We start from the raw sequence: 27,191 nt of genomic DNA, 5'->3' as shown, positions 1-27,191 counted from the left end.
ATTCCCCCACGCACGGCCCAGGGGGCGCGTCACAACCACATAAACAAATATAATCAATGTATAGTACTCACAATGGTGAACACCACCAAAATTACAAGTAAAAATTAGGAAAGGGAAAGAAAGGGAAAAGGGTGTGAGTAAAAGTGAAATTCTTTATTAAATAATAATATCAAAACCTAGTAAATCATACATCCCATTAGGGATGTATAATGGATCATGATTATATAAATTGAGTCATGATCCACTAAATTCTTGATAGAGTCAGACAGTAAATCAAATTATTAGTAAAATAAGCCCCTAGCCAATGTCCTTTATAATTGATGGCTGGGTTTATGCTTACAAAATAGATGCCATAGATTATATCAAAAGTGTGCTGAATTGTACTAGTATCCTCAGCCAGGAGAGATTGTAAATAAAGGCTCATATGGCCAGTGTGAATTCAATAGTAAAAATTATCCTAGCCCATTGGATACACTCCCCATATTATATATAAAGTGACTTCAAAAGTGTGGCAGGTCTAGTAGATATAAGTATAATGAGCCCTTGTACAGAGGTGGTCAGGGCACACTATTATACCTGTCACACAATCTGTGTGATGGATCCTTAATAAATCTACTTGCAGCTCCAGTAGTGCTGTCGGCAGTGAGATAACTCCGGCAATATAACAGGTTTAGCCAGCTTAGGAACACAAGCGGCTCAGCTATGCCGCTGACAGTCTCTCACACGATGTCCGCACATGAATGTGGTAGAGGTAAATGATTTAGCTGGATCACGACCCCTGAATGGACTAGGTATTATCACAATCTTAGCCAGCTTCGATATACAAGCGACTCAGCTATGCCACTTAGAAAAAGCCGGAACCCCCGGCGAAACGCGCGTCACGGACGGCTCCTGATAGTTTTGTCAGACAGTATCATGCCATATCTGACCGCACTATAAAGTGCAGTGTTACAGTGTTGCATGAAATTAGATTTACCCTAATTCAGCTGTCAGCTCTGTTAGAGCTGACAGACCACTGACATAGTTGAAACTGTCTCTCACGCTGATCACAATCACACACGTGTTGACAGTGTGGGAGAAGCCGATAGTGGCACATGCTAGGCGCATCTGATATCTACATCAGCAGAAAGCGTGTTGTATCTCCTGTACAACCAGGAGATCGTGACTCAGATAGATCACTTGCTTCTCCCGCTGACCGTCAATTCATGTGCGGACAGCGTGTGAGACAGGTTTTAATATTATTTAATAAAGAATTTCACTTTTACTCACACCCTTTTCCCTTCTTTTCCCTTTCCTAATTGTTCACATAAACAAGTATACACCAGCTAGAAGTGACGAAAAAGTGCTCCATAGTGTAACGCACTCCAATACAGCCATATAATACAGCCATATACTATAATAATAATAATTTTTATTTATATAGCGCCAACATATTCTGCAGTACTTAACAATTAAGTGGGATGGTTAGTCTAATACATTTCCATCTGTTAGCAATATGCCATTGATCAAATATCTCTAACTATTGGCTAATTTTAGTTTTAATAAGGACCATTCTTTGATAACACTCCTTGAGAAAGCCAAGGCAAAAAGTCAGGGTTTGGGGGCTTCATTTCTTAGTAGATCAAACCAGATATATGATACATCTGCATTGGCACTATTATTATTATTATTATTATTATATTGGTATATTTAATATGGTGTTATTTTCATTTCAAAAATAGATTTTTCTCTTGAACTCACCTTGTACTCACTATTTTATTCTAGACTAGCTGTACCCGGCCACGCATTGCTGTGGCTCAGTCTGGTTAAATGGAAACGAAAGAAAAGAGAAAGCGCACGTTTCTAAAATATTTAATTTCACAATGCTTGTGGGTATACATTATTTTTTGTTGTTCCATTGTCTGTGTAGATATAGAGATTGTCTGGTTTGCCGACTCTAGAACACGCAACATATAATTTTCCATGTGAGAAGCAATACTTACATTTTTATTTATATATATATATATATATATATATATATATATATATATATATATATATATATACAGTACAGACCAAAAGTTTGGACACACCTTCTCATTTAAATATTTTTCTGTATTTTCATGACTATGAAAATTCTACATTCACACTGAAGGCATCAAAACTATGAATTAACACATGTGGAATTATATACTTAACAAAAAAGTGTGAAACAACTGAAAATATGTCTTATATTCTAGGTTCTTCAAAGTAGCCACCTTTTGCTTTGATGACTGCTTTGCACACTCTTGGCATTCTCTTGATGAGCTTCAAGAGGTAGTCACCGGAAATGGTTTTCACTTCACAGGTTTGCCCTGTCAGGTTTAATAAGTGGGATTTCTTGCCTTATAAATGGGGTTGGGACCATCAGTTGTGTTGTGCAGAAGTCTGGTGGATACACAGCTAATAGTCCTACTGAATAGACTATTAGAATTTGCATTATGGCAAGAAAAAAGCAGCTAAGTAAAGAAAAACGAGTGGCCATCATTACTTTAAGAAATGAAGGTCAGCCAGTGCAATAAATTGGGAAAACGTTGAAAGTTTCCCCAAGTGCAGTTGCAAAAACCATCAAGCGCTACAAAGAAACTGGCTCACATGAGGACCGCCCCTGGAAAGGAAGACCAAGAGTCACCTCTGCTTCTGAGGATAAGTTTATCCGAGTCACAAGTCTCAGAAATCGCAGGTTAACAGCAGCTCAGATTAGAGACCAGGTCAATGCCACACAGAGTTCTAGCAGCAGACACATCTCTACAACAACTGTTAAGAGGAGACTTTGTGCAGCAGGCCTTCATGGTAAAATAGCTTCTAGGAAACCACTGCTAAGGACAGGCAACAAGCAGAAGAGACTTGTTTGGGCTAAAGAACACAAGGAATGGACATTAGACCAGTGGAAATCTGTGCTTTGGTCTGATGAGTCCAAATTTGAGATCTTTGGTTCCAACCACCGTGTCTTTGTGCGACACAGAAAAGGTGAACAGATGGACTCTACATGCCTGGTTCCCACCGTGAAGCATGGAGGAGGAGGTGTGATGTTGTGGGGGTGCTTTGCTAGTGACACTGTTGGGGATTTATTCAAAATTGAAGGCATACTGAACCAGCATGGCTACCACAGCATCTTGCAGCGGCATGCTATTCCATCCGGTTTGCGTTTAGTTGGACTATCATTTATTTTTCAACAGGACAATGACCCCAAACACCTCCAGGCCGTGTAAGGGCTATTTGACCAAGAAGGAGAGTGATGGAGTGCTGCGCCAGATGACCTGGCCTCCACAGTCACCAGACCTGAACCCAATCGAGATGGTTTGGGGTGAGCTGGACCGCAGAGTGAAGGCAAAAGGGCCAACAAGTGCTAAGCATCTCTGGGAACTCCTTCAAGATTGTTGGAAGACCATTTCCGGTGACTACCTCTTGAAGCTCATCAAGAGAATGCCAAGAGTGTGCAAAGCAGTCATCAAAGCAAAAGGTGGCTACTTTGAAGAACCTAGAATATAAGACATATTTTCAGTTGTTTCACACTTTTTTGTTAAGTATATAATTCCACATGTGTTAATTCATAGTTTTGATGCCTTCAGTGTGAATGTACAATTTTCATAGTCATGAAAATGCGGAAAAATCATTAAATGAGAAGTTGTGTCCAAACTTTTGGTCTGTACTGTATATATCAGATGGGGCAATGTTAGAGCTGTTGATAGTTGCGCCCATCAGGCAGGCATGGTGGTAGCCTGTACCCTGTGACCCATGCAGGCCTGTACTCTGCACAGGTCACTAAAGAGGTCGGTACTTGCTGTCAGGTGTCACAATGGAGCTGGTCATGTCAGGGATTACTAGTTATGCAATTCAGTACAGAGGGAATGTGACAGGAAGGGGCACAGGGATGAAGGCAGGTGGCAGCAGAGGAGGAGGGGGTGATCCGCTTGACATGTCCCGGGCCGGTACCAACCAGATCACAGCACCGCTCCTGCCAGTGTCGCAGTGGGATTTGCACTCGCTCGCTATCTGCCCACTGCTGCGAGGCTCGGGCCCAGCTCACAGCCTCTCTATGCAGCCTCCCTCTCCTTCCCTTCCTCCCCCGCTTGTTGTTGCGCAGTCGGAAATAGGACTCACCTGCCGGAGAAGAAGCCGCAGCAGCAGCGGTGCCGGAGAGCAGAGGCGGCCGCCTCAGGCAGTGGTGGTGATGAGCAGCAGCGTCTTTCGGCCTCAAACAGACGGTCATTCGTCATTCCCCTTCCCTCCACGAAAGGGGCAGAGCATAGGCAGTGGTTGGGGCGAATGAAGGAGATGGAGAAGGGTTTATGAATGAGATGTCACTGCCGGGGGAGGGGGAGAATGCAGGGTGGTCGGGGAGAGTCAGCCTGCGACTGAGCTTGTAACACCCCCCCTCGCTGTTGCTTTTACATCCAACAGCTGGTATATAAAAACATAGTAGGTATATAAAAACATGTGTGTATTCGAATGCAACATTATGTCAAAATTTCAAAGCAATAGGTGAAGAACTTTTGGAGATTTAAGATTTCGACCAAACGAACATTTACATTTTTGTTTATACAGATTGTTTCATACTTGATTATGACACATACACTTTGTGCACCTGCCCTGTATATTGGGACCCTATCTGATGCTATCTTCATGCACTTTGTCCTGTGCCGCTCCCTACTCCTTTTATGAATTTTTACTTTCTTATATTATTCCATAAAATTACATTGATATTTATCTTTGATGAGCTTACTTAGTTTCCTATAGGTTTTTATTATCTTAACTTCTTCACTCAGTACATACATTGTTGATTTAGTTCTATTTATAGGTTAATACTTTTTGGTATGTATATAATACAGTCATTCATAGCAGCTTGCACATGTTCACATTTGCTTCATTCTATTATGAGTTGGTCAGGTTAGTTTTTTTCTTGCAGTATACAGTTGGAAGTAGTGACTCCGTCCTTAGTTTGCTGAGTACTTATTCCATCAGTGTTGGGGTATGTGCACAAAATTACTTTTTCAAGTGGGTCCTCACCGAAAAGTACCTGAAAAAGCACTTAAAAATATTAAAAAGAATAAACATATGCATTGCAATGTCAAAATGTCTCAAAATAGGAGGACACACAGTGGTACAACTTAAAGCTTGTGTACCCCAATGCAATATGTCCAACTGGGTTCTAAATGTCATAACGTATTTAACAGAACAAGTCTTCACCTATAGCCCCCTAGACTTTAGGGCCAAAGTGTGACTGCAACCCATGCACCTACTATAGTTACACTTGACACTTGTTCGACAGAGAACATTACTCAGTAGTCAAACAAATGAGTGCAGCTGCATTCTGTATACACTAAGATGTGTGCAAACACTGAATATATGAAATTTAAACTGCATTATTGCTATATAGAATACAATTATAAAATGAAGATGCTTAGCACAGAAATTGGCCAATTCATATTTGCCCACCAACCATAAGTCGACCTTTCTCTGGTTGGACCTAAACCTAATATTTATCAAATATGCCACTCCCAGGCTAAGAGTGTACAAGTAAGCTAAAAACCTACAAGGTCACCATGTTGTTACTGGTGGGCACATATGACTTGGCCAATTTGTGCAATTAGCACATTCATTTTATAAGTACGCTAGAAGTTCTGTATAGCAATAATGCAGTTTACATTCCATATTGTGAGGCAGTGACTGGGATTGTATACGAGGGACGGTATATATCCCCCAGAATGTGTACAGAGACCTATTAAATCCATTGGAGTGCGTTGCAGTCACAGACACAGCTGTGGCTGTAATGCAGGAATGAAGGTGAGTGTGGTCCTAGTCAGGCTATCTGGCTAAGGCAGATTAGTAAAACCCGGCAGGGCCTTCATTTCTTGGGGGAGGCTACACTCCCTCCAACCCGGGTTTTCCAGTGGCTCTGGTCACAGGTCCTTTAAAAACCCTGCACTAAGGATTAGTGTTGTTCAGTGTTGGGATCTGCTAGGAGCATAGCAGGAAAGCTTGGCGGGCCCGTGTATAGCTGAACCCACGCCTGGGAAGGCTCTGAGCGGCCTGGCGTGGCCGTTGCCCACGGCAACCGTCGTTATGGACTTGTGTTAACCCGGCTGCGAACCGGAGGACTTTCTGTTTACCCGTAAGTTTTGCTGAATAAAAGCTGCTTATGTTGGACTCGCTTGGGTCACTGCCTCAGTTACTGCACGGTGTGAACACCACCGCCTTACAATATGTGTAATGTTTGCATACATCTTATAAACATACTGCTGCTGTATTCTTTTGTTTGTATATTATGCAGTTATAGCAGTTTGCACTTGTTCCTTTCTGTTAGGAGGTGTAGTCATCTCATTATCACCACAGGCAGAATTGCAATGATAGGTAGCACTTATATATATATCTTGGTTCCACTTCTCACAATAGGTGATCAAAGCTCCTTCTTTATTGGTCAAAGCTCACTCTTCCTCCTCCCTGCAAATGACTTCTACAGTAAACATGATTAGAAGACTGTAAAAATCATAAAAGGCAATGATTATCTTCATGGTTCCCCATGTTGGTGCTGTACTTTTACTTCTTTCACTTCTTTACCTATTCAATTTGGGTCCCTATCTACTGTTTTTAAGGTGGGACTTGTGACCTTGTGATCTTTCCAGGTTCAATTTCATTCCAATGTACAGTATATACTCGAGTATAAGCCGAGGTACCTAATTTTACCACAAAAAACTGGGAAAACTTATTGACTCGAATATAAGCCTAGGGTGGGAAATGTAGCAGCTACTGGTAAATTTCCCCATCCTGGTACGCATTGCTCCCTCATCCCCAAACCTGGTATGCATGGCGCCCTCATCCCCAATCCTGGTATGTATGGCCCCCCTCCATCCCAATCTGGGTATGCATGGACCCCTCATCCCCAATACTGGAATGCATGGCACCCTCATCTCCAATCCTGGTATGCATGGCCCCCTCATCCCCCAATCCTGGTATGTATGGCCCCCCTCATCCCCCAATACTGGTACGCATGACCTCATCATCCCCAATCCTGGTACGCATGGCACCCCTCATCCCCCAATCCTGGTATGCATGGCCTCCTCATCCCCCAATCCTGGTATGCATGATCCCCTCATCCCCCAATCCTGGTATGCATATCCCCCTCATCCCCCAATCCTGGTATGTATGGCCCCATAACTGCACACATAAAAAAATAAACACTTATACTCATCTTCCTTCCTCACTTCTGCTCCAGCGCTGCATTCGGTTCTCCTGCAGCAGCTCATGTCAGCATCTGAGCAGCTCATGGCGTCACAGCCATGCGCTCTCAGACGCTGATGTGAGCTGCCGGCATATTCACTCCTCTCCACGCCGGGACTATGGGCGTGGAGAAGAGTGAATATGCATTCTCTTTAGTAGCGGGCACTGTCAGCAGGAGCCGCGGCTCAGCGCTCCTCTGTGCCCGCTACTAAAGAGAATGAATATTCATTCTTGTCCACGCCCATGAGAGTGGAGAAGAGGGAATATTCATTTCCCTTTAGCAGCGGGCACAAGTGGTAGATGCTGCAGCCGGCTACTGCGTGTGCCCCGCTCCTCCGTCGCCGCAACACCCAACACCAAAAGAATTTCTATATACTTGAGTATAAGCCGAGGGGGGCTTTTTCAGCACAAAAAATGTGCTGAAAAACTCGGCTTATACTCGAGTATATACGGTATATGTTGTTATTCATGATGTTACATACATGGATGTGCTCAGCACATATGTATAGAAAACTGTTCAGGAAGGATACTTGCTAGTACAATGCATGCTAACCAACACGTGAAATGAAATTCATGGCAAAACTAGAGACTTCAGACATGCAAGAAGATGAGAAATTCTCTCTCCATTGTAGTAATGTCACTTTTGCAAAAATGCAAGCCTATGTATAGTACTGTGCAAAATGTTTAGGCTGTTGTGCTGCAAATTAAGAATGCTTTCACAAAATAGAAGTATTATTAGTTTGTATCTATATATTAACAAAATGTAAAGTGAGTTAAGAAAACAGAAATCTAAATCAAAATTTGGTGGAAACAATCTTTTTCTTCTAAACAGCATCAATTCTTCTAGTTACACTCACACAGTTTTTGAAGGAACTCGGCTTGGGGCGTGTTCCAGACATTGTGGAGAATTAACCACAGATGTTCTGTGGATGTAGGCTTGCATGATGGAGAATTATCTGCCTGTATTTTACAGCATTAGAGGACACCATTAATCTTGACCAAATCCCCAATTCCATTTGCTGAAATGCAGCCCCAAACTTGCACGGACCCTCCACCATGCTTTACTGTTGCCTACAGACACACATTAGTGTACCACTCTCCAGCCCTTCTGTTACAGTCAACTATTTCACATTTTGACTCATGAGCCCAGAGCATCTGCTGACATTTTGTTTCACTACAGTTCCTATGTTTTTGTGCATAACTCAGTTGCTTGGCCTTTTTTCCATATTAAAGTTTTTCCATGAAGACCACTTACTACAGGTTCTGAGCTGATCGGACTGCTGGACATTTTCCAATTTCAAAGGGAAGTAAGCAAGATGTGTCTTTCATCTACTGCACTGATTTCTTGGACAACGACTGTATCTACGGTTTTTAATGTTGCCAAGTTCTTGGTGCTTCTTCAAAAGACATTGAACAACATATTTTGAAACCCCAGTCTCCTTAGAAATCTTTACCTCGGAGAGACCTTGCTGAAGCAGTACAACTACATTGTGTCTTGTTCCTGTGCTCAATATTACCATTGTGTATTACCTGTGACCTCCTACACTTCTGTTTCTGTTTCAGTCAATGTCTATGTTTCATTCTAAATATGAAAGTGTTGATCATTATCACCTGTTTGGTATAATTGATTACTCTTACACCTGACTATAATCCTATAAAATGCCTGACTTTGTGCAAGTGTAGCTAGAAGAATTGATGCTGTTCTGGAGGCAAAGCACAATAACACCAAATATTGATTTGATTTAGACTTCAATTTTGTTATTTAACCTTGCATTTTGTTAATTTATATAGATAAACTATCAACAATTCCATTTGTTGAGAGCATTTTTACTTTGCAGCAATTTTTCCACACCTGCCTAAAAGTTTTACACAGTACTGTAAATGATTAAAACATAAAGACAAAAGTTTTGCTGTTGTTTGAAAAATATATAGTGTGAAGCAGTGACCGGAATCGTATACGAGGGACGTTATATATCCCCCAGAATGTGTACAGAGACCTATTAAACCCATTGGAGTGCATTGCAGTCACAGACACAGCTGCGGCTGCAATGCAGGAATGAGAGGCCTGGCGTGGCCGTTGTCCCCGGCAACCGTTGTTTATGGACTCATGTTAACCCGGCTGCGAACCGGAGGACTTTCTGTTTATCCGTGAGTGCTGAATAAAAGCTGTTTATGTTGGACTTGCTTGGGTCACTGCCTCAGTTACTGCAAGGTGTGTACACCGCCGCCTTACAGCTTGGTGGAGAATGCGGGCAGTGTGACTGAGGTATACCCCACCGGCAGCTGCATGACCACAATTCGGCCTGCCACCTTCCAGTTCCACCCCATGGACAAAATGGAGGATCTGTTTAAGCAGCTGGTACTCATCCAACGGCAACAGCAGGAGCAGCACCAGGATCTCCAACATAAACAGCTTTTATTCAGCAACTCACGGTTAAACAGAAAGTCCTCCGGTTCGCAGCCGGGTTAACATGAGTCCATAAACAACGTTTGCCGGGGACAACAGCCACGCCGGGCCTCTCAGAGCCTGACAGGTGCAGAGCCTTCCTAGGCGGTGGTTCAGCCACACTCAGTCCTGCTGAGCTTTCCTGCTGTGCTCCTAGCAGGTTGCAACATAGAACAACACTAAACCTTAGTGAAGGAGTTTTAAAGGACCTGTGGCAGGAGCCACTGGAAAATCCGGGTTGGAGGGAGGAGGCCGCCTCACTGCCTCCTGTGACCTCCTCCAAGAAATGAAGGCCCTGCCGGGTTTTACTTAATCTGCCTTAGCCAGGTAGTCTGACCAGGTGATTGCTCACCTTCATTCCTGCATTACAGCCGCAGCTGTGTCTGTGACTGCAATGCACTCCAATGGATTTAGGCTGTGTGCCCACGTAGCGTTTTCCAAGCGTTTATGCTGCGGAATTTCCGCAGCGGAAACGCTTGTAAAACGCTAGGTAATCCGCACCCCATGGTCCCCAAGGGGATTCCGCATGTTCTATGCACATGCTGCGGATTATTCCGCAGCGTTTATGCTGCGTACAAAAATCCGCAGCATGTCATTTAATTTTGCGGAAGTGCAGCGGAACTCCCGCCATTGACTTGCATTGAGACGCACAGAAACCGCGACTGTACATTTTTACAAGCGGCTTCTATGCGTCTCTATGTGCGGATGGTACCCAGTTCTGGAGGAGAGGAGACTTTCATCCAGACCTGGGTACCATTCTACCTGTAAAAAAAGAATAAAATAACAAATAAAGTTTATACTCACCTTTCCGAAGGCTTCTCTCTAAATGCCGGCATCGCTTGAGGACCTGCGGTGATGTCACAGTCATGTGACCGCAGGCCCTTCACCGCTCTGTCTCGCGATATGCCGGCATCCAGGAAGCAGAGAGGAACGAGCGCTGCAGCCACGCCGGGGCCTCGGGGGTGAGTATAGCTTTATTTGTTTTAATTTTTACGGTTCACACTGTATAAATCCATGCTGTTTGCATGGATTTATACAGTGTGACCTAGTTGTCAAGCACTTTCCAAGTGATGCTATCGCCTGGAAAGCGCTTGTCAATCTGCATGCGGAAACGCATGTGAACCCGCATGTGGATCCGCATGTATTCTGCAGGAAAAACGCATGCACAATCTGCATGCGTTTTTTTCTGCCAGGGAGATGCAGAAATGCTGCAGAAATTTTCTGCTTCATTTCTGCATCGTGGGCACATAGCCTTAATAGGTCTCTGTACACATTCTGGGGGATATATAACGTCCCTCGTATACGATTCCGGTCACTGCCTCACAATAGCTAATGTTACATTTTAGGTAAAACCGCTTTTTAGAAGAAAATTATTTTGTTATATAACTCCTATAGGCCATGCTAATAATATAAAAAACAAATTGCTGATTTGTGCAGTCAGTTATTAGGGATTACACTTAGATTTAGTGCAAATGTACGTTGATCTAAATAACAATGGGATAAATATCCTAAAGTTACTATTCCAAGATATTATGCCATTAATTTTTCAGGATGCTGTTGACATCTAGTGGTGCAAGGGCATAGAAATTCAGGGTGCAAAATCATTGGCTGGAAAGAATAATTAAGAATATCATGTCATAATTAACTGACTGTGCAGAATTGGAAATATTTAATTTACCATACATATCTCTATGAACCTTTCATTTCATCTTCAAAATGTCTTCATTCAGAAAATGCAATATAATGCTGCCAACTCCAATGTCATTTTATTTTGAACCTTGCAGTTAAAAAACTCTTTTTTCTCACGTATACTCAAAATATTTCTCATAAAGAAATATAAATGACACAAAAGGTAAAACAAATTCTTAACATTAGTTGTTTATTGAGAATGTTTAGCTACAGATTTGTAAAATCGAACTCCATTCCAGCACTGTTTCTGTATGCTACTTATCATGTCACCCTCACAAAGATCCAAGCATCTGAGATATATGGAGATGTTTGACAGGTTGTAGTCACTGGTTGAAAAAATACATTTATCTAAAGAGCCAGTAATTAACAAGTCGCCTCTCCATTATGAAGACCCAGCTAAACAAAGCACCATATTGTATCTCAGATTTATGGACCAAAAAAAAAAAAAAGACATGGATGAGTGGGCCCAGGGGTTTATGAGAGTGACGTGGCTTTATATAAGGATACAATGTATATTCAAAGAATGACAAAAGGAACAAATCCATGCTACATAACAATATATGATGCTTCAGCGCGCTTCAGTTGGCTGATGTTCGGCACTTCCATAAGAATTAATGGAGCAGCAGTGGTATGATCAACCACTGCTCCATTCACATGGGGCTCTTCAGAGTCTCAGTTCTCGGGATTGGTTGGGTCCTAATGGTCTAACCTACCAGCAATCAGGAAATTGTCCCACATACAATCTTTAACCAAAGATTCTGCATTATGGAGTTTTTTTTATCTTTTCTAAACTTCTAAAGCGGAGTGTGCAATTGTTAGTATTTAAAACAAAGACCCCGAGATCTCCATAGATCTCTCTTGGAGGGGAAGCTTTAAGTTTAGGAAGATGAGGTGGGTACATCCCCTTTTAGATTTTCCTTGTTTGCCTGAAGGGTTCCATTAAAAGAATTTCCCTAAGCTAAAACTTCAGTGAAAGGCTATTGACATCTTCAACAGGGAAATTTGTTTTTACGTATGTCAATGCTTACCTTGGACAAAATATGCAGTTTGTGTATCAGGGACAGCGCCTAGTTTCAGATTATGTTTCTCCCAGTGATGCATGCTAAATGTGAGGTCGGTGTGTCCACGATGCCTTCACTAGCTCTCAAGTATCAGTGCTGCTTTATTCCTGGACTGATTTTGCCTACTACATCTTTTGAGGGATTACTCCTCACCCGAGAGTAAGGATTGTGTGAAAACATTCCCTCTCTGCTGGGCAGAATATCTATGGGTTCTATCTTCGTTTCCCGCACAGATGCACTCCTCTGTCTTGCTCTCTTCTCATTATATAGATTCTGTAGGACATTTTTAATGAAGATTATTTAGAGAATTTGGCATTTATAGGGAACCTGTCAAGTTCAGAAATGCTATTTATCTGCATATATACGGGTAAGCTACATAAATAGCATTTAAATATTGTCTAGCCAGGTTACTAGATCAGCGGATACAGGGAGAAAATTAAGATTTATTGTCCCTGCAGCCGCTAGTTTTTAGTCATTGGGCTAGTGCAGGGAGCTGTTACAGTCACTGCTCACTATAATGTGTTTGTTGTTGCAGTTCTTCCTTAGCCCTGATTGACAGCCTGCCAACAAACACATATGCTGAACACACATGCTGCAGAAAAGGCTGTCCATCTATGTGCAAGGGAGTGATTAGAGCCACGATCACAGTATACTGAGCAGTGACTGTAACCGTTCCTTACTATGCCGGATGACTGAAAACTAAAGGCTGCAGGGCAAATAAAAATTTAATTTTTCCCTGTAGCTGCTGCTCCAGTAAGCCGGCAACATAACAGCCCTCTGCACCACCCTTATGAATGGAACCTAGTGGTTGCAGGGAGAATAAAACTTTAATTTCTCCACAGAGTTGTTGTTCCAGTAAACTACACGAAATTTAAACACTATTTACCTACAGATTACTCCTATATCTGCAGGTAAATATCGTCTCTGGTCATGACAGGTTCTCTTTAAGAAAGAAAGAAACAATTTTAAATACTTATTGCAAAAGGTGTCTATAGCCTTTAATGTTGGAGTGTCCAAAGTTCTTTATCCACATGCTTTAGAGTATCAGTGCTTTATTCCCTAGGGAAAGTCTATTTTGTAAGTAAGGTTTGTATATGCTCATGCCTTAGTAGTGTGGGTTAACATGTACCTATAGCATTAGAAATCTGAATATCACCGTAATGTTGATGTCCAACAAGTGAAACAACAATTCCATACTCTCAGGGATGGTATCAGATCTGTATTTATGACCACAGTTGCAGAAACAAGATATTCCCATCATTTCACATGTCATTATATCATACTTGACTCAGTGCTTCTTTGCCATAATCGTTTTTCTTCAGTGCTACAGTATAAAAAAGACAGATAACATATGGAAGAATGCTGACAATGTTTGAGACTGACAAAATTCCTATTCTAGACTTAATATACCATCTAGTAGGTAATTCCCCTCGGGATTTTTGGAAACATATTCTTGTTGACCTGTCTGCAGCATTTAATGGCACAGGGGAAATTGCTTTGAGTGTTCTACTCCGTTGAGGACTGTCAGATTGTGGCAGGAATCAGTGAGGAGATGTGCTTAAAAAGTCCAGAAATAAATAGTTTTTCTTCTTAAAAAGCAAGTTTATCATAAATAACTTCTGTTCTGTCGGTAACATATAATCTAGATGTTTAACTTGTTAAGGGCTAAAAGAGTCTGAAACACACTTTTTTCTTAGCAATAACTAAGCTTACAGGGTTATTTTGGTTTGTCCCAAATGCTGCAGCGTGCTTTTCCAGTGCTGGCTGTGCTCCAAGCTACAGAACGAAATGTGTTACCCTTGAAAAAAGTACACACTGTTGATGAACCATCCAGCTCCAGTCCTTGGCTTGTGTGCAATGGGATCATTTGTCCCACATGGCTGATGTTAGCTGAATCGCAGACGATAAGTGGAAATTTCCATTGGGTCCATGCTGAGTGTGGGGTTGCTGCTGTTCGAATTGGGAGCCAGGGAATACATCAATGTCAAGGACATAGCTTGCATAAGTCCTACTTCTAGCCCCATGAACAGACCTCCAAGAGACAACTAGAAAAAAAAGTCAGAATTATGGTTACATAGAGTGCAGAAAGTCAAATGTCAATCACATTCAAAATCTCAAAGATCTAGAGATTTGGTAGGTAGAAAGGCAATAAAAAACACTTACTAATTATGGTTACTTGACTTTCTGAACAAAAAAATAATCTAGCCTGAAAAAAATGAAGAGAAAGAAAAGCAGCACTCCATATGCTCAGTTTCAAAGATGATGGACCCTTTATTTACTTGATACGACATGTCAGTCTTGCTCTGTGAGGTTCTTCTTCAAGCAGCTAAATAATCATATTTAAGTACATACAATCACAGCTGATGAACAGACAAAGGCCACATTCACACATTGAGTATTTGGTCAGTATTTTACATAAGTATTTATAAGGCAAAACCAGGAGTGGGTGACAAATACAGAAGTGGTGACGTGTTTCTATTATACTTTTCCTCTGATTGTTCCTCTCCTGGTTTTGGTTTACAAATACTGAGGTAAAATACTGACTAGTGATGAGCGAGTATGTTCAGTTAACCCTTTCGGCGAGTATGCTCGGGCCGAGCACCGAGTAGTTACAGCTGCTCAGTGATATGTTTGAATCGCTCCCGTGTGCATGATTTGCGACTGTTTGACAGTTTTATTACATGTGAGGAATGCTTGTTCCTTAAGCATTCCTCACGTTTTAAAGCAGTCAAACAGTCGCAAATCATGCACACGGAAGTGATTCAAACATATCACTGAGCACGCTGAAGATACTCGGTACTCGCCCGAGCATACTCACCTAAAGGGTTAACCGAACATACTCGCTCATCACTAATACTGATCAAATACTGAACATGTGAACCTGGCCAAAGCAGGAGACTGGCTTAGACACTGAAATAAACCAGTGACTGAGCCCCCTTTAAGCACAGCATTGGTTACAGGCTGACACCTGGAGATCTCTCCTGTGTTGTACCAAAGCTGGAAGTGGAGCTGCACTAACCCAGGACCGATGCTTATATCTTGACATTGGGGAAACCTTTGTATTGCAAGTATATTAGTAATTTATATATACAGCCATGGCCGAAAGTATTGGCAACCTTGGAATTGTTCCAGAAAATGACTTATTTCTCCCAGAAAATTATTGCAATCACACGTATTGTTATACCCACGTTTTGTTATATACATGTTTATTTCCTTTGTGAGTCTGTATGTGCCACACTAAGCATGGAGAAAAGAAAGAGAAGAAGAGAACTATCTGAGGACTTAAGAACCAAAATTGTTGAAAAATATCAATAATCTCAAGGTTACAAGTCCATCTCCAGAGATCTTGATGTTCCTTTGTCCGTGGTAACCTAACATAATTAACATAATCAAGACGTTTACAACCCATGACATTGTAGCTAATCTCCTTGGACGTGGATGGCAGAGAAAATTTGATGAAAGGTTGCAACGCAGGATAGCCCGAGTGGTGGATAAGCAGCCCCAATCAAGATCCAAAGAAATTCAAGCTGTCCTGCAAGCTCAAGGTGCATCAGTGACAGAGCGAACTCTCCGTCGACATTTGAATGAAATTAAACGCTATTGCAGGAGACCCAGGAGGACCTCACTGCTTACACAGAGACATAAAAAAGCTAGATTGCAGTTTGCCAAAATGTATGTGAGTAAGCCAAAATTCTTCTGGGAAAGTGTCCTGTTCACAGATGAGACCAAGATAGAGCTTTTTGGTAAAGCACATCATTCTACCGTTTACCAAAAACGGAATTAGGGCTGCAAAGAAAAGAACACAGTACCTACAGTGAAATATGGTGGAGGTTTAAAGATGTTTTGGGGTTGTATTGCTACCTCTGGCACTGGGTGCCTTGACTGTGTGCAAGGCATCATCAAATCTGAAGATTACCAAAGGATTTTGGGTCGCAATGTAGTACCCAGTTTCAGAAAGATGGGTTTGGTCCTAGGTCATGGGTCTTCCAGCAGGATAATGACCTCAAACATACTTCAATAAGCACCCAGAAATTGATGGAAACAAAGCGCTGGAGAGTTCTGAAGTGGCCAGCAATGAGTCCAGATGTAAATCCCATTGAACACCTGTGGAGAGATATTAAAATTGCTATTAGGAGAAGGCACCCTTCAAATATGGGAGACCTGGAGCAGTTTGCAAAAGAAGAATGGTCCAAAATTCCAGTTGACAGGTGTAAGAAGCTTGTTGATGGTTATAGGAAGCAATTGATTGCAGTTATGTATTCCAAAGGGTCTGCAACCAAATAAAGTGCCAACAATTTTGTCCAGCCCATTTTTGGGTGTTTGTGTGCAATTATGTCTAATTTGCCTTTTTTTTCTCATTTTTTTGTGTTGTTCCAAGAAACACAAAGGAAATAAACATGTGTATAACAAAACATGTGTAATTACAATAATTTTTTGGGAGAAATACTTCATTTTCTGGAACAATTTCAAGAGTGTCAACACTTTCGGCCATGACTATATTTCTATTTTAAGCACATCTAAAGATATTTTTTTAACTGGACATTCCCTTTGAATATAACTTGTCTTCCAGTGCAGAATTTGTCTTCAGCAGCGGCAGCACTGAAGGATCCGTGTGCATCTAGTACAATCAGCTTCAAGAACACGTTTGTGGAATTACCAATATCTCTGCAATGATTGCTAATACAATGTGGTCTGATTGATATGTAAGTCACAATTATTGACAATCACTAGTTGTACTGTTCAAGGGTCTTGTTAAATATAGGGAGAACATAAGTAAACCCCTGAATGTTAAATACCCCTTTAACAGCAATCATGTCCACCAGACATTTCCTGTAGGTGCAAATAAGATTTGCACAAAGTTGTGAAGGAGTTTTGGACCATTCGGTCCTGCAAATGTGTTTCAGTTCATCAATATTTCTGGGAATCCTTGCAAGGATAGGCCTTTTCAGGCCATGCCACAGCACTTGATATGGTCAGAACTCTGACTTGGCCCTTTCAAACACACATCTTTTTCCAAACATTCTTTAATTGATTTGCTAGACCTTGTCTGGTTTCATCACCAAATGTCTCTTCAGCTTAAGGTTATAGATTGCTGTCCTTGCATTCTGTCGTAAAATGTTATGATGCCCCTTTAAATTAATGGTCCCCTAAATGATCACAGTACATTAAGGTCCTGAGGCTACAAAAGAGGCCCAGACCATGATGCTCCCTCCACCATGCTTCACAGTTGGGCTGAGTTTTTTTATCTGGTGTGCAGCGTTCTTTTCCTTCCAACCATAGCATTGTGCCTTTATGCTAAAAATTATCCCCTTCTGTCTCATCTGTCCACAGAAAATTACTCTCCAGAAGTATTTTGGCACACCCAGGTGGTGCTGAGCAAACTTATGATGGCCACAAATTTTTTTTTAACAACAACATTTTATTTTGTGGTTCGCTTTCATTTTGCTTCAGTGCTTTTATAATAATGGAAGGTGAACAGAGGTTATAGCAGTTTATAGAGTCTTCAGGACCTTTGCTTTTACTCTTGCTTATTTTCTCACCGTTGTGAGGATTTCATGTTGTGGAGTGATATTAACATGTAGCCCATTTCTAGGCATAGTAGCACCAGTGCCGATTTTTTTCCATTTGTTGACTATTTGTCTAAGGCCACTTTCACTTGTTCAGTATTTTACCTCAGTATTTTTAAGCCAAAACTCGGAGTGGAGCAATCAGAGGAAAAGTATAATAGAAACATGTCACCACTTCTGTATTTATCACCCACTTCTGATTTTGGCTTACAAATACTGATGTAAAATACTGACCAAATACTGATCGTATGAACGTAGCCTAATTGTGCTTCGATGAGTCTCTATAATACATCTTCTGAGACCTACTTAAAGTTCAGGCATTGTTCACACTGTCAAATCATTCCTGAGAAGAGCTGATTTTTTTTAGTAACCAGGCTTTGTGTTCCTTTATTATTATTTAAAGGAAATCTGTCACCCGATGGGACTTATCAGACCTCTAATATTGGCATTCAGGAGATAGAAATGAAAATCTATACATACCTGTGTGCTCTGTTTTCTCACTCTTGCGGGAAGGGGGACGAGAAGAAATCTACAGTGACTTCCTGGCACCTGTGCACAAAATCACTGCTGGAAAAAATATAGCCGGGAGAAAAAAATGTGCGCCTTGCATTATAGGTGATTTTTGCATGTGCGGGATCTGGGAGACGAGACTGCACGTCACAGGGCACTGTGACGTGCAGGGGAGGGGGGGGACATTGTAATTAGCAAAGTAGGTGGGAATTTCTTCCCGTCCCCCAGCCGGCAAGAATGAGAAAACGGACTGAATAAAAAGACATTTCAAAGCAACCAGACCTCTAATATGGGGCATACAGGTAAGTATAGATATACATTTCTATAACCTGTATGCCTATAATAGAGGTCACATAAGTCCTAGGGGGTGACAAATTCCCTTTAATAGGCAAAGCAAGTGTAAACCCAGAATCTTATCTCTTTAAATTACTTTTCACCAAATTTTTCATGTTGAACTGGGCACACCATGTAATAGTGGCTGCAAAGCAGGATAAAATGTTTTTTTTTTTTTTTTTTTTTTTTTTAAATTTCGCCTCTCTGTTGCAGAGACATTAGCCATCAAAAATATTTGGCACCTAATTAACCTTTTTTTTTAACTCGTTTTATTGACGCTTATACAACATATCAAGGTTATATCATAGAACAAAAGAGCAGACAGCATTTCTCTAATAACACCCACTTGGACCTAACTAATGTCAACTCATTAAGGGCCAAATATGTTGCTTGCTAATATCTCCGCAACGGAGAGGTAACGTAAAAAAGTGAAAACAAAAACGTTTTACTCCGCTCTGCAGCCCCTACTACATCGTGTGTCCTGTTCAACATGTAAAACTTGGTGAAAACTTTTACTGATCTGCGGTCGTTTAGTAACCTGTTTACACAGGCAGACCAAAGTAAATGATGCACACTGAGCCCTTGATCGCTTAATGCACACAGGCTGCCATTGTTCTTGACAGTGTAAGTCCTGCTTACACATGACGATGCACCGTCGAGAACGATAATCTTTTGTGTTAAATAGAAGAGTATTTCATCCGGTGAGCAAGTGTTTTGCTCATTCATCGAAGGATTTACAGCCTGTTTAGATGGTAAGATAATCGTGAAACAAGCGTTTTTAATCACGCTCATTCACAATTATCTTGCAGTGTAAATGTCCCTGACTCAATGACTCAAGTACTGGGTCCTTTTTTCAGTTTTGGTGCCTTGTGCTTTAACATAGCATTTGTGTTTAGTGATGTTCATGTATACGTTCCCCACTTACAACCAGTGGGTGAAAATCGTTAAAATTTAAGATTACCTTTCCTTGACTTGTGGTGCAATTAAACCCAAGATTCTTTGCTTCCAGTCCGCAGTCAAATCCTTTTCGGTGTAAAATCAGTGCAGTGTCAAGAGAAGGTATTCCATCATCCTGCAAAAGATATCACAGACTATGCTTTAAAGTACTGTATATTTCCATCTGAATGACTATTTGCAATAAACAAGATGAATAGTTTGTCTTTGCATTTATTAATCCACTAAATAAAATCCAAGAAATAGGCAGAGAAAATATGGTCACCTCAGCCTGCAGTGTTCTCAGATTAAGAATGTGAATGTCACATGGTAGAGTGGCAGAAAGCGGCATGAAGGATTTAAGTGCTGGACCTCCGCCTTTTTCATTAGTCACAGGCATCACTAAGACTTCATTGTTCAGATGCATGGACGTCATATGACTGAGGAGTGACGGAAAGCTGACTGGATGGTTTTCTGGACTCTGGAAAAAAAATGCAATCATTAACAGTACCAAATCTGTTCTAGTATTTCTACACAATGCTTTATGTGAATGCATAATTATTTTTGAAAGGATTACCAGATAAAGGTGACACTCAGGAAAGGGTACATGGGTTAAATACATAGGAAAAAAGTAATAAAACATGAAATGCCTGAATTCAATAAGCTAATCACTAATATACAGTAATATATATTATTAATATAATTTAAGACCAATCAAAATTAAATTAAAATTCATTCTCTACTTAAAGGGGCTCTGATTCATGCTACCAGCAGTTTGGGCAGCATGAATCATGTGACAGGTTCTCTTTAAAGGGTTATTCTCAATATCTGTCTTGAGAAGCACACAGCTCTCTAGCCTCTTCACTTCTTTGTTGCTGGGGAAGGCGGACACTCGTCCTTGAGTGACAGTTCTGGTGCAGTAGCATCATCCTTTTACCAAGCTAATCATGCTACTGTGACATATTCAGGTCTGTTAGTGACTTGTTCTTAAGACAAGACTGTTATCACTATATTTGCCTGTAGAAATAACAGGACCTCTAAATAAGCACACAGCTCAGGAAAAAGGAACTGCTCTGGAAGTAGCGACAGGTGGGAGCTGGTGATTTTGCAGGACTAATATCAGTAAATCGGGCAGGAGCTAACAGGGAGAGGGAGGTGAGCAGCTGTCTAACTACTATTTAGAAATTAAAGGGCTGGAATGAAGATTTCTTGGATTTCAGGAGTTAACTCCGCAGCCAAGAATGTAACTACTGTGCATACTCTTCTAGGCTCTGATGGACAATCTCCTTGTCAACAAGCTGTAAGCAATCTAAGACAAAAACTCTCATAACAGGAGAACGACAGCAATTAGAAAAAACAAATCAATAGCAAACTTTCTTATTTTCATTCTGTCTAACTAACTATAGCAATGTCATAACATGAGAATAACCCTTTAAAATGGTGTAAAATACAGATCCTTTATAATCTGACTAGCAAATTTGACCTTAGCAATCTTAGGCCCCCTTCACAAGTCCATGTTTACGGTATGTGTGGCATCTGTTTTCACATGTGCCAGAGACACGTACACAAGGACACCCATTACAATGTATGGTGCTGCTTACATGTCCGTATTTTCACACGGACCGTGTGTGAACCACAAGGAGACATGTCCGTTTTTTACCGGCAGCACATATCACACGGACCCATACAAGTCTATAGATCCGTGTAAACCACAAACTGCACACGGTTGACATCCATGTGCCATCTATGGACACGTACCGGAATATAATGCATTCAATAAATTACAGATTAAGTGATGTGCAAAGATAATAAATAGACACTAGGTGACATCAGTAACGTTACCGCTCTTCACAGTTGCCAGTTCACACAGAGGGCAGTGCGAGACACAGAATGTCTGAAGAGTGGTAATGTTATGGATGTCACCACTCTTCAGAGTCGCCGAAGGTGGCTGTAGGCAAGTCTATGGCGCGTCAGAACGAGGCTACATAGCCTTTGTTCATTGGAATCCCTGTACTATGGCGGACATGCGTGGGATTTTTTTTCTTTTTGAATAAAGTAGTGAACGAAAGTGTGGAGGAGTCTTTATTTAAATAAAGTATTTTTTTGTGTGTATGTTTTTTTTTAATACTGTGTTAGTAATGGTTGTGTCTGGTAGACACCTCTCCATTACTAACACCAGGGCTTGATACAAGTTGTGTTTTTGGACACTACCCAACTGACATCAACCCCAAGCACCATTACCACGATTGCCAACGCACCAGGGTGACGGGAAGAGCTAAGGCGAAGCGTCAGATTTGGAGTATCTCATGTGATGCTCCACTTCTGGGGCGACTGAAAGCTGGTATTTTTAGTCTGAGAAGGGCCCAATAACCATGGACTTTCCCAGCCTGATAATATCAGATCTCAACTGTCTGCTTTACCTTTGCTGGATTCAAAAAATAGGGAGGACCACACATAATATTTTTCATTTAATTATTTATTTATGTGGCTTAATAGAAAGCTCTACAAGCTATCTATCTAAATATCATATTTGCAAATCAGTAATTTCTTGAATGCATTATATTCCAGTACGTGTCACACGGATGGTACACCGATGACACACGGATTGAAAAAACATACACACGGATGTTGAAAAAAAAATCACATGGATGTGTTTTTATGCGCACGTGTGAAGGGGGCCTTAGTGATCATACGTATATCCATATTATGGCACCAAAAACCTCAGGGTCATATAACCTGTAATATGTATCCATCAGCCATTGATTCCCTGCAGTGGTCAGGTAACTAATGTATATGATGCCAAGGGACCACCATAGCAGGCTGACCCATGAATTTTAATAGATGTCCTTTAATGCTTTGCTTGAACACTTAAAGGTATCCCTACAGTATGAATACTTACTACGAGGGGTTATCTCACTTTTTAGAGCTGCTAGCCCTGTAGACCATCAATTTCAGTTGTCCAGACTAAACAATTATTGTATATAAAATTCTGAAGTTTGTTATGGCGGGTTTCAAATTGTCGGTGAAATAAAAAAAAAATCATTTATTTACTTGATCAGTCTTAGCAAAATATAAAAAGTGCCCTTCACTCAGCTCCGAACTATCAAGAAGTAATAAAAGAAACATTGTCCACGAATAAATGGGAACAAAATAAAAGAGAAGGAGCTTACTAAAAAGTATAAAAAGCTGAATACACAAAGCTTTCATGAGAAAGAAATAGGCACAAAGGGCAGTTAAAAGGAAAAGGACCAGAACTGGGTCACAGCATTATCTACATAGTCACAGCATGAACTGGAAAAATAACTACGGTACATAATGAAGAGAAGAACCTATCATTTTGGCCGTCCAAACTGTGCAGTGTGGAGAAGTAATGGCCACGATAACATCACTAGTTCATCCTGAACAACATGTGTTGACAGATAACACAAAATCGCCGACTCTTTGTGTGGATGTTACAGGGACACAGGTTTTAGCCAGCGGCGCACATACTATGCTACGAGCGTCCACAAAGCAGCTAACTATATTACAAGAGCACATCACTACAAAGCCATTCAGCGGTGCTCCCTGGAGAGAATTACCTCAGAGCTGACGGTCTTCATGATGGAAAATGCCAGTTTTCTAAACCAGGAAAGCAGTTTAGAAAGGAAGCTGGAAAGCTGGGCAGAGTGGTTATGGTAAACAGGGGAATAATGAAATGGAAGAGGTAATAAATGGATGGACATGGATGGGAAAATGTCATATACAAAGTCAGTGATGCTTCACAGATCAATAAGTGGATGATATATTTTAGGGCATGGGAGGATGTGTGGTATCAACACTCGGATGGTGGAGAATTCTAGATCCTAAAAGCAAAACACGGTGGTGAGGTTAGGAGGGGGTCACCAAACAAACAATGCAAAAAGATGCAAGTGAAAACATGCATCTTACATGTTATGACAGGGGAATAGGGGAGTTTTGGTAGAACATTTATTGTTTGATTACTTCTGCTTTTGGCAATGTAATAGTACCCACCCGGGCATTGGGCATAACACAAGCTCATGCATGGCTGTTACCCCAAAGGATCTTCATGGCAGAAAACCACTTCCTAAGGCCAGAAGTCCGCATGATGGAGGCATCATGATTTTAATTTTCCCTATAAAAAGTATATTTCTGCCTATTTCCCCTTAAGACTTGGCACTAAGTTCTGTATATTCATTACCTAGCTTAATATCAGAGTGACTAACTGAACTGATGCTCCTTTATTACTGTTTCACTGTTATTTCAGGATGTTTTACTGCTAATAATGTGGCTTTATTTCTGATATTTTGGTCTTGATGAAAAATCTTATTTTTAAATATCTCTAACCAGAGTATTGATAGGGTTAAGTTCACACCAGTTTTTCATCCTTATAGATGTTAACCCATATATATAATCCACCATATCTTTATTCACTTCTATGCCACAATTAAGGATGCTTGCTTCCGGAACTAGTTGTTTTTTTTCTACTATTTTTTCAATTGGATTATGAAGTTTTAGGTCTCGTGCGATCCAACAAAACAATGGATCACATTCGGACTGATGTTAGTCTACGAGGCCGTGCACATGTCCGATTTTATCCTCGGACAGAGTATGTCTGAGGAAAAAAATCGCAGCATGAATGAGTTGGAACCAATTATCAGATCACATTAGGTCATGCAAGTTAATGAGTCCATGGAAAACATTGGACTGCACTCGGATGACATCTGAGTGCGTTCCGATTTTCACTGACTTAAAGAATGGAGACATTTTTTTTCCCATCTTCTCCTCATCCAAGAAAATTGGATCACACTATGATCACATAATTAGCTACTTCAATGTTTTGTCGAGAAGCAGTCTGTGCACCAAGGGTTGATACTACTACTTGGAGTGGGTGAGCTGGTTGCCTTTTTTTTAATTGGTGCACTATTGACGGGACAACATACATAAACACTGTTCTGTCTGCAGATACATAAAAACCAAAGGCAACCAAAGTTGAAATTTTATTGGGTAGAGAAGACTTGAGGTTTTATAATTTTGAAGCTACTGAAGCAGGAATACGTGGGTTGTGCTGTGTATAATACACGGCCATGTGGCTTCTTAGTATTCAACAAGTTTTTCTTCTAAAAAAGAAAAGCATTTTTTGTAGAACCTTTAAAGCGCACCTGTCAGCAGGATTGTGCTCAGTAAACTACATACACTGTCAGGTGGGTGACATCACACTGATTAATATGATACCTAGGTTGATATAATCCATCCCGTGGTTCTTGTATAATCTTTACTTTCAGTTTGGAGATAATGATATTCCCATGCTCCATGGAGGCCTGTTGGGGGCGCTCTATCTGTGCTCTGCTTACATATTTATCTGTGTGCTCTTATGACAGTTCACTGTGCCTTCACTGACCTGCCTCCTATTTTACATAATGCATCTAGTAGTGTGGGGCTAGGTAAAATAGGAGGCAGGTCAATGAACGATCAGTGAGCTGTCATAAGAGCATACAGATGAATATGTAAGCTGAGCACCAGATAGAGCGCCCCCCACAGGCCGCCTCGATGCACGAGCATATCATGATCTCCAAACTGAAAGTAAAGATTACACAAGAACCACAGGACAGATTTTATCAACCAAGGTATCATTTCTAATTAGTGTAATGTCACCCACCTGATAGTGTATGTAGTGTACTGAGCACAATCCTGCTGACAGGTGCGCTTTAAAGTGTTTGTCTTGTTACAACCCACTTTTGAAAATTAATATAGTGATCACTTGTTCATTGGCCAAGGAAATTGCGGCCAGCCTTACATTTCTCAAGGGTATATAGATGGCACAAGTCCACCAGAGCAAGAGCCCGGGATACTAATATTGTGCAGACAATCTAGATTAATTTGATAAAACTACTGCTCTAAAATGTCTATGTAACTGTAATGAGTGAATTTCAAGCGTTAGTGGAATGCAGCCCTCCGCATGCTTTGCCAACCAGCCTTAGCCTTCACGAAGGTCGCACAGCTCTTTACAGTATATTACCTTATTTCCGGATGATCTTTTTTCCAACAAAAGGCGAAATCGATTGCATGTTCGTTTGTTGTCTTTCAAACCTTGACCAAGACCGCGATTGTCATCTTGCATCAATCGTCGGTCCAGAATGATCTCGAGCTCACCTAAAAGACAGTGAAAGGACAATAAGGGCCAATTTGCTTTATAAATTAATAGATTTGTTAGCCATTTAATGCCAAGTGATATCAATAGCAGCGTTTCATGTGATCATTGTTGTGGCGCTGACAGATGGTGTTCAGATTTAATGATTTTGATTTTCATAAACAGATAAAACTCCAAGTGATTAATTAGCAGAGAACGCAGCGCTTCTCCTCACCACTCTTCAGGCTGGATACCCCCAGGGCTTGGGCCGTGTGTAGCGTTAATCTGTTCTGCTCATCCTGGATGTATGCCATCACCGGCATTGGGTAGAAGTTGGCTTGCAGTGGAAGTTTTTTTAAAAACTTTCTAGTTTGGATCTGCATTGAAAAAGAACAAGAATATGTCTGATTTTAGGGAAATGGCCCTTCTTAATGTCACGAGTCTCTAGAAGCGTAATGCACAAAAAAGGGAAGTAGCACATTCTTTTAATCTTTTCTGCAATTGAGACACCTGGGAAGGGGCCAGCAAGTGAGGAGGGGGGTCAGGAGCTAGCTCCCTCTTCACGTGGTAGACACCGGCTAAATTAAATAGAAAGCATCTGGAGTGTGCGCCGTCTATGGCTTTTAACAATTTTTTAACAATCTGTTCAGCAGTGCAGGGGCTCCATCCACATTTTGTGAAAGCCCGGAGCCCCCCGCACTTACATGGTGGACTCTGGTAAAATGGCCGCCGCGGGCGGTGCATGCGCAGATTGAGATCTCGACACCGAGATCTTGGTGCTGAGATCTCAATCTGCGCATGCGCCGCCCACAGTGGTAATTTTCCCAGAGTCCACCGCATTGTATACCATGCAAGTGGGGGGGCTCCGGGCTTTCACAAAATGTGGGTGGAGCCCCTGCACCACCGAACACCCGCAACATCCCCTCGCACCACCGAAAAACCCCTCCACCCAGCCTAAGGCCCGCAGCATCGCCCCACTCCTGCCATGCCTAGCTTCCTGCAGCAGTCACCCTAGGACCCTGCACCATTGCACCCCCGGTAAGCAATAACTTCACTGACTATAAGATGCACCACAATTTTATTAAAAAAAAATTTTCCCATTTTTTTCCAAAAATTTGGAGTGCGTCTTATAATCTGGTGCGTCTTATAATCCGCAAATTAGCGTATTTGATACAATAGAAAACATAACTTAATATTTGGTACAGAAACCTTTGTTTGCAATTACAGAGGTCAGACGTTTCCTGTAGTTCTTGACTAAGTTTGACCACACTGCAGCAGGGATTTTG

At 41.2% G+C, this 27,191-nt stretch overlaps 1 protein-coding gene across 2 annotated transcripts in view; it reads right to left on the bottom strand.

Moving 5' to 3' along the window:
• Positions 1-13,553: 13,553 nt before the first annotated feature.
• The window catches only part of MAN2A2 (mannosidase alpha class 2A member 2), a 137,112-nt gene continuing 123,474 nt past the window's right edge, over positions 13,554-27,191 (bottom strand). The window contains exons 19-24 of one of the 2 annotated variants that reach the window (XR_012251305.1): positions 26,141-26,282; positions 25,795-25,928; positions 20,065-20,259; positions 19,807-19,917; positions 16,352-16,539; positions 14,371-14,480 (exon numbers count right to left, since the gene is read on the bottom strand). Coding sequence is in view for 1 of the 2 variants with exons in the window: in XM_073653192.1 (XP_073509293.1) it covers positions 14,322-14,480; positions 19,807-19,917; positions 20,065-20,259; positions 25,795-25,928; positions 26,141-26,282 (741 nt within the window). In the remaining variant the exon portion in view is untranslated. Of the gene's footprint in view, positions 14,481-16,351; positions 16,540-19,806; positions 19,918-20,064; positions 20,260-25,794; positions 25,929-26,140; positions 26,283-27,191 lie in introns of both variants that reach the window. The other variant, XM_073653192.1, reaches the window with a different exon arrangement.

Source organism: Phyllobates terribilis, unplaced genomic scaffold (genome assembly GCF_046119375.1).
Source record: "Phyllobates terribilis strain yellow unplaced genomic scaffold, ASM4611937v1 Scaffold_11__3_contigs__length_659146591, whole genome shotgun sequence".
In the NCBI taxonomy this organism is placed as follows: domain Eukaryota; kingdom Metazoa; phylum Chordata; class Amphibia; order Anura; family Dendrobatidae; genus Phyllobates; species Phyllobates terribilis.
Note: the sequence above shows the minus strand (reverse complement) of the source record. Positions and strands in the feature narration are given on the sequence as shown.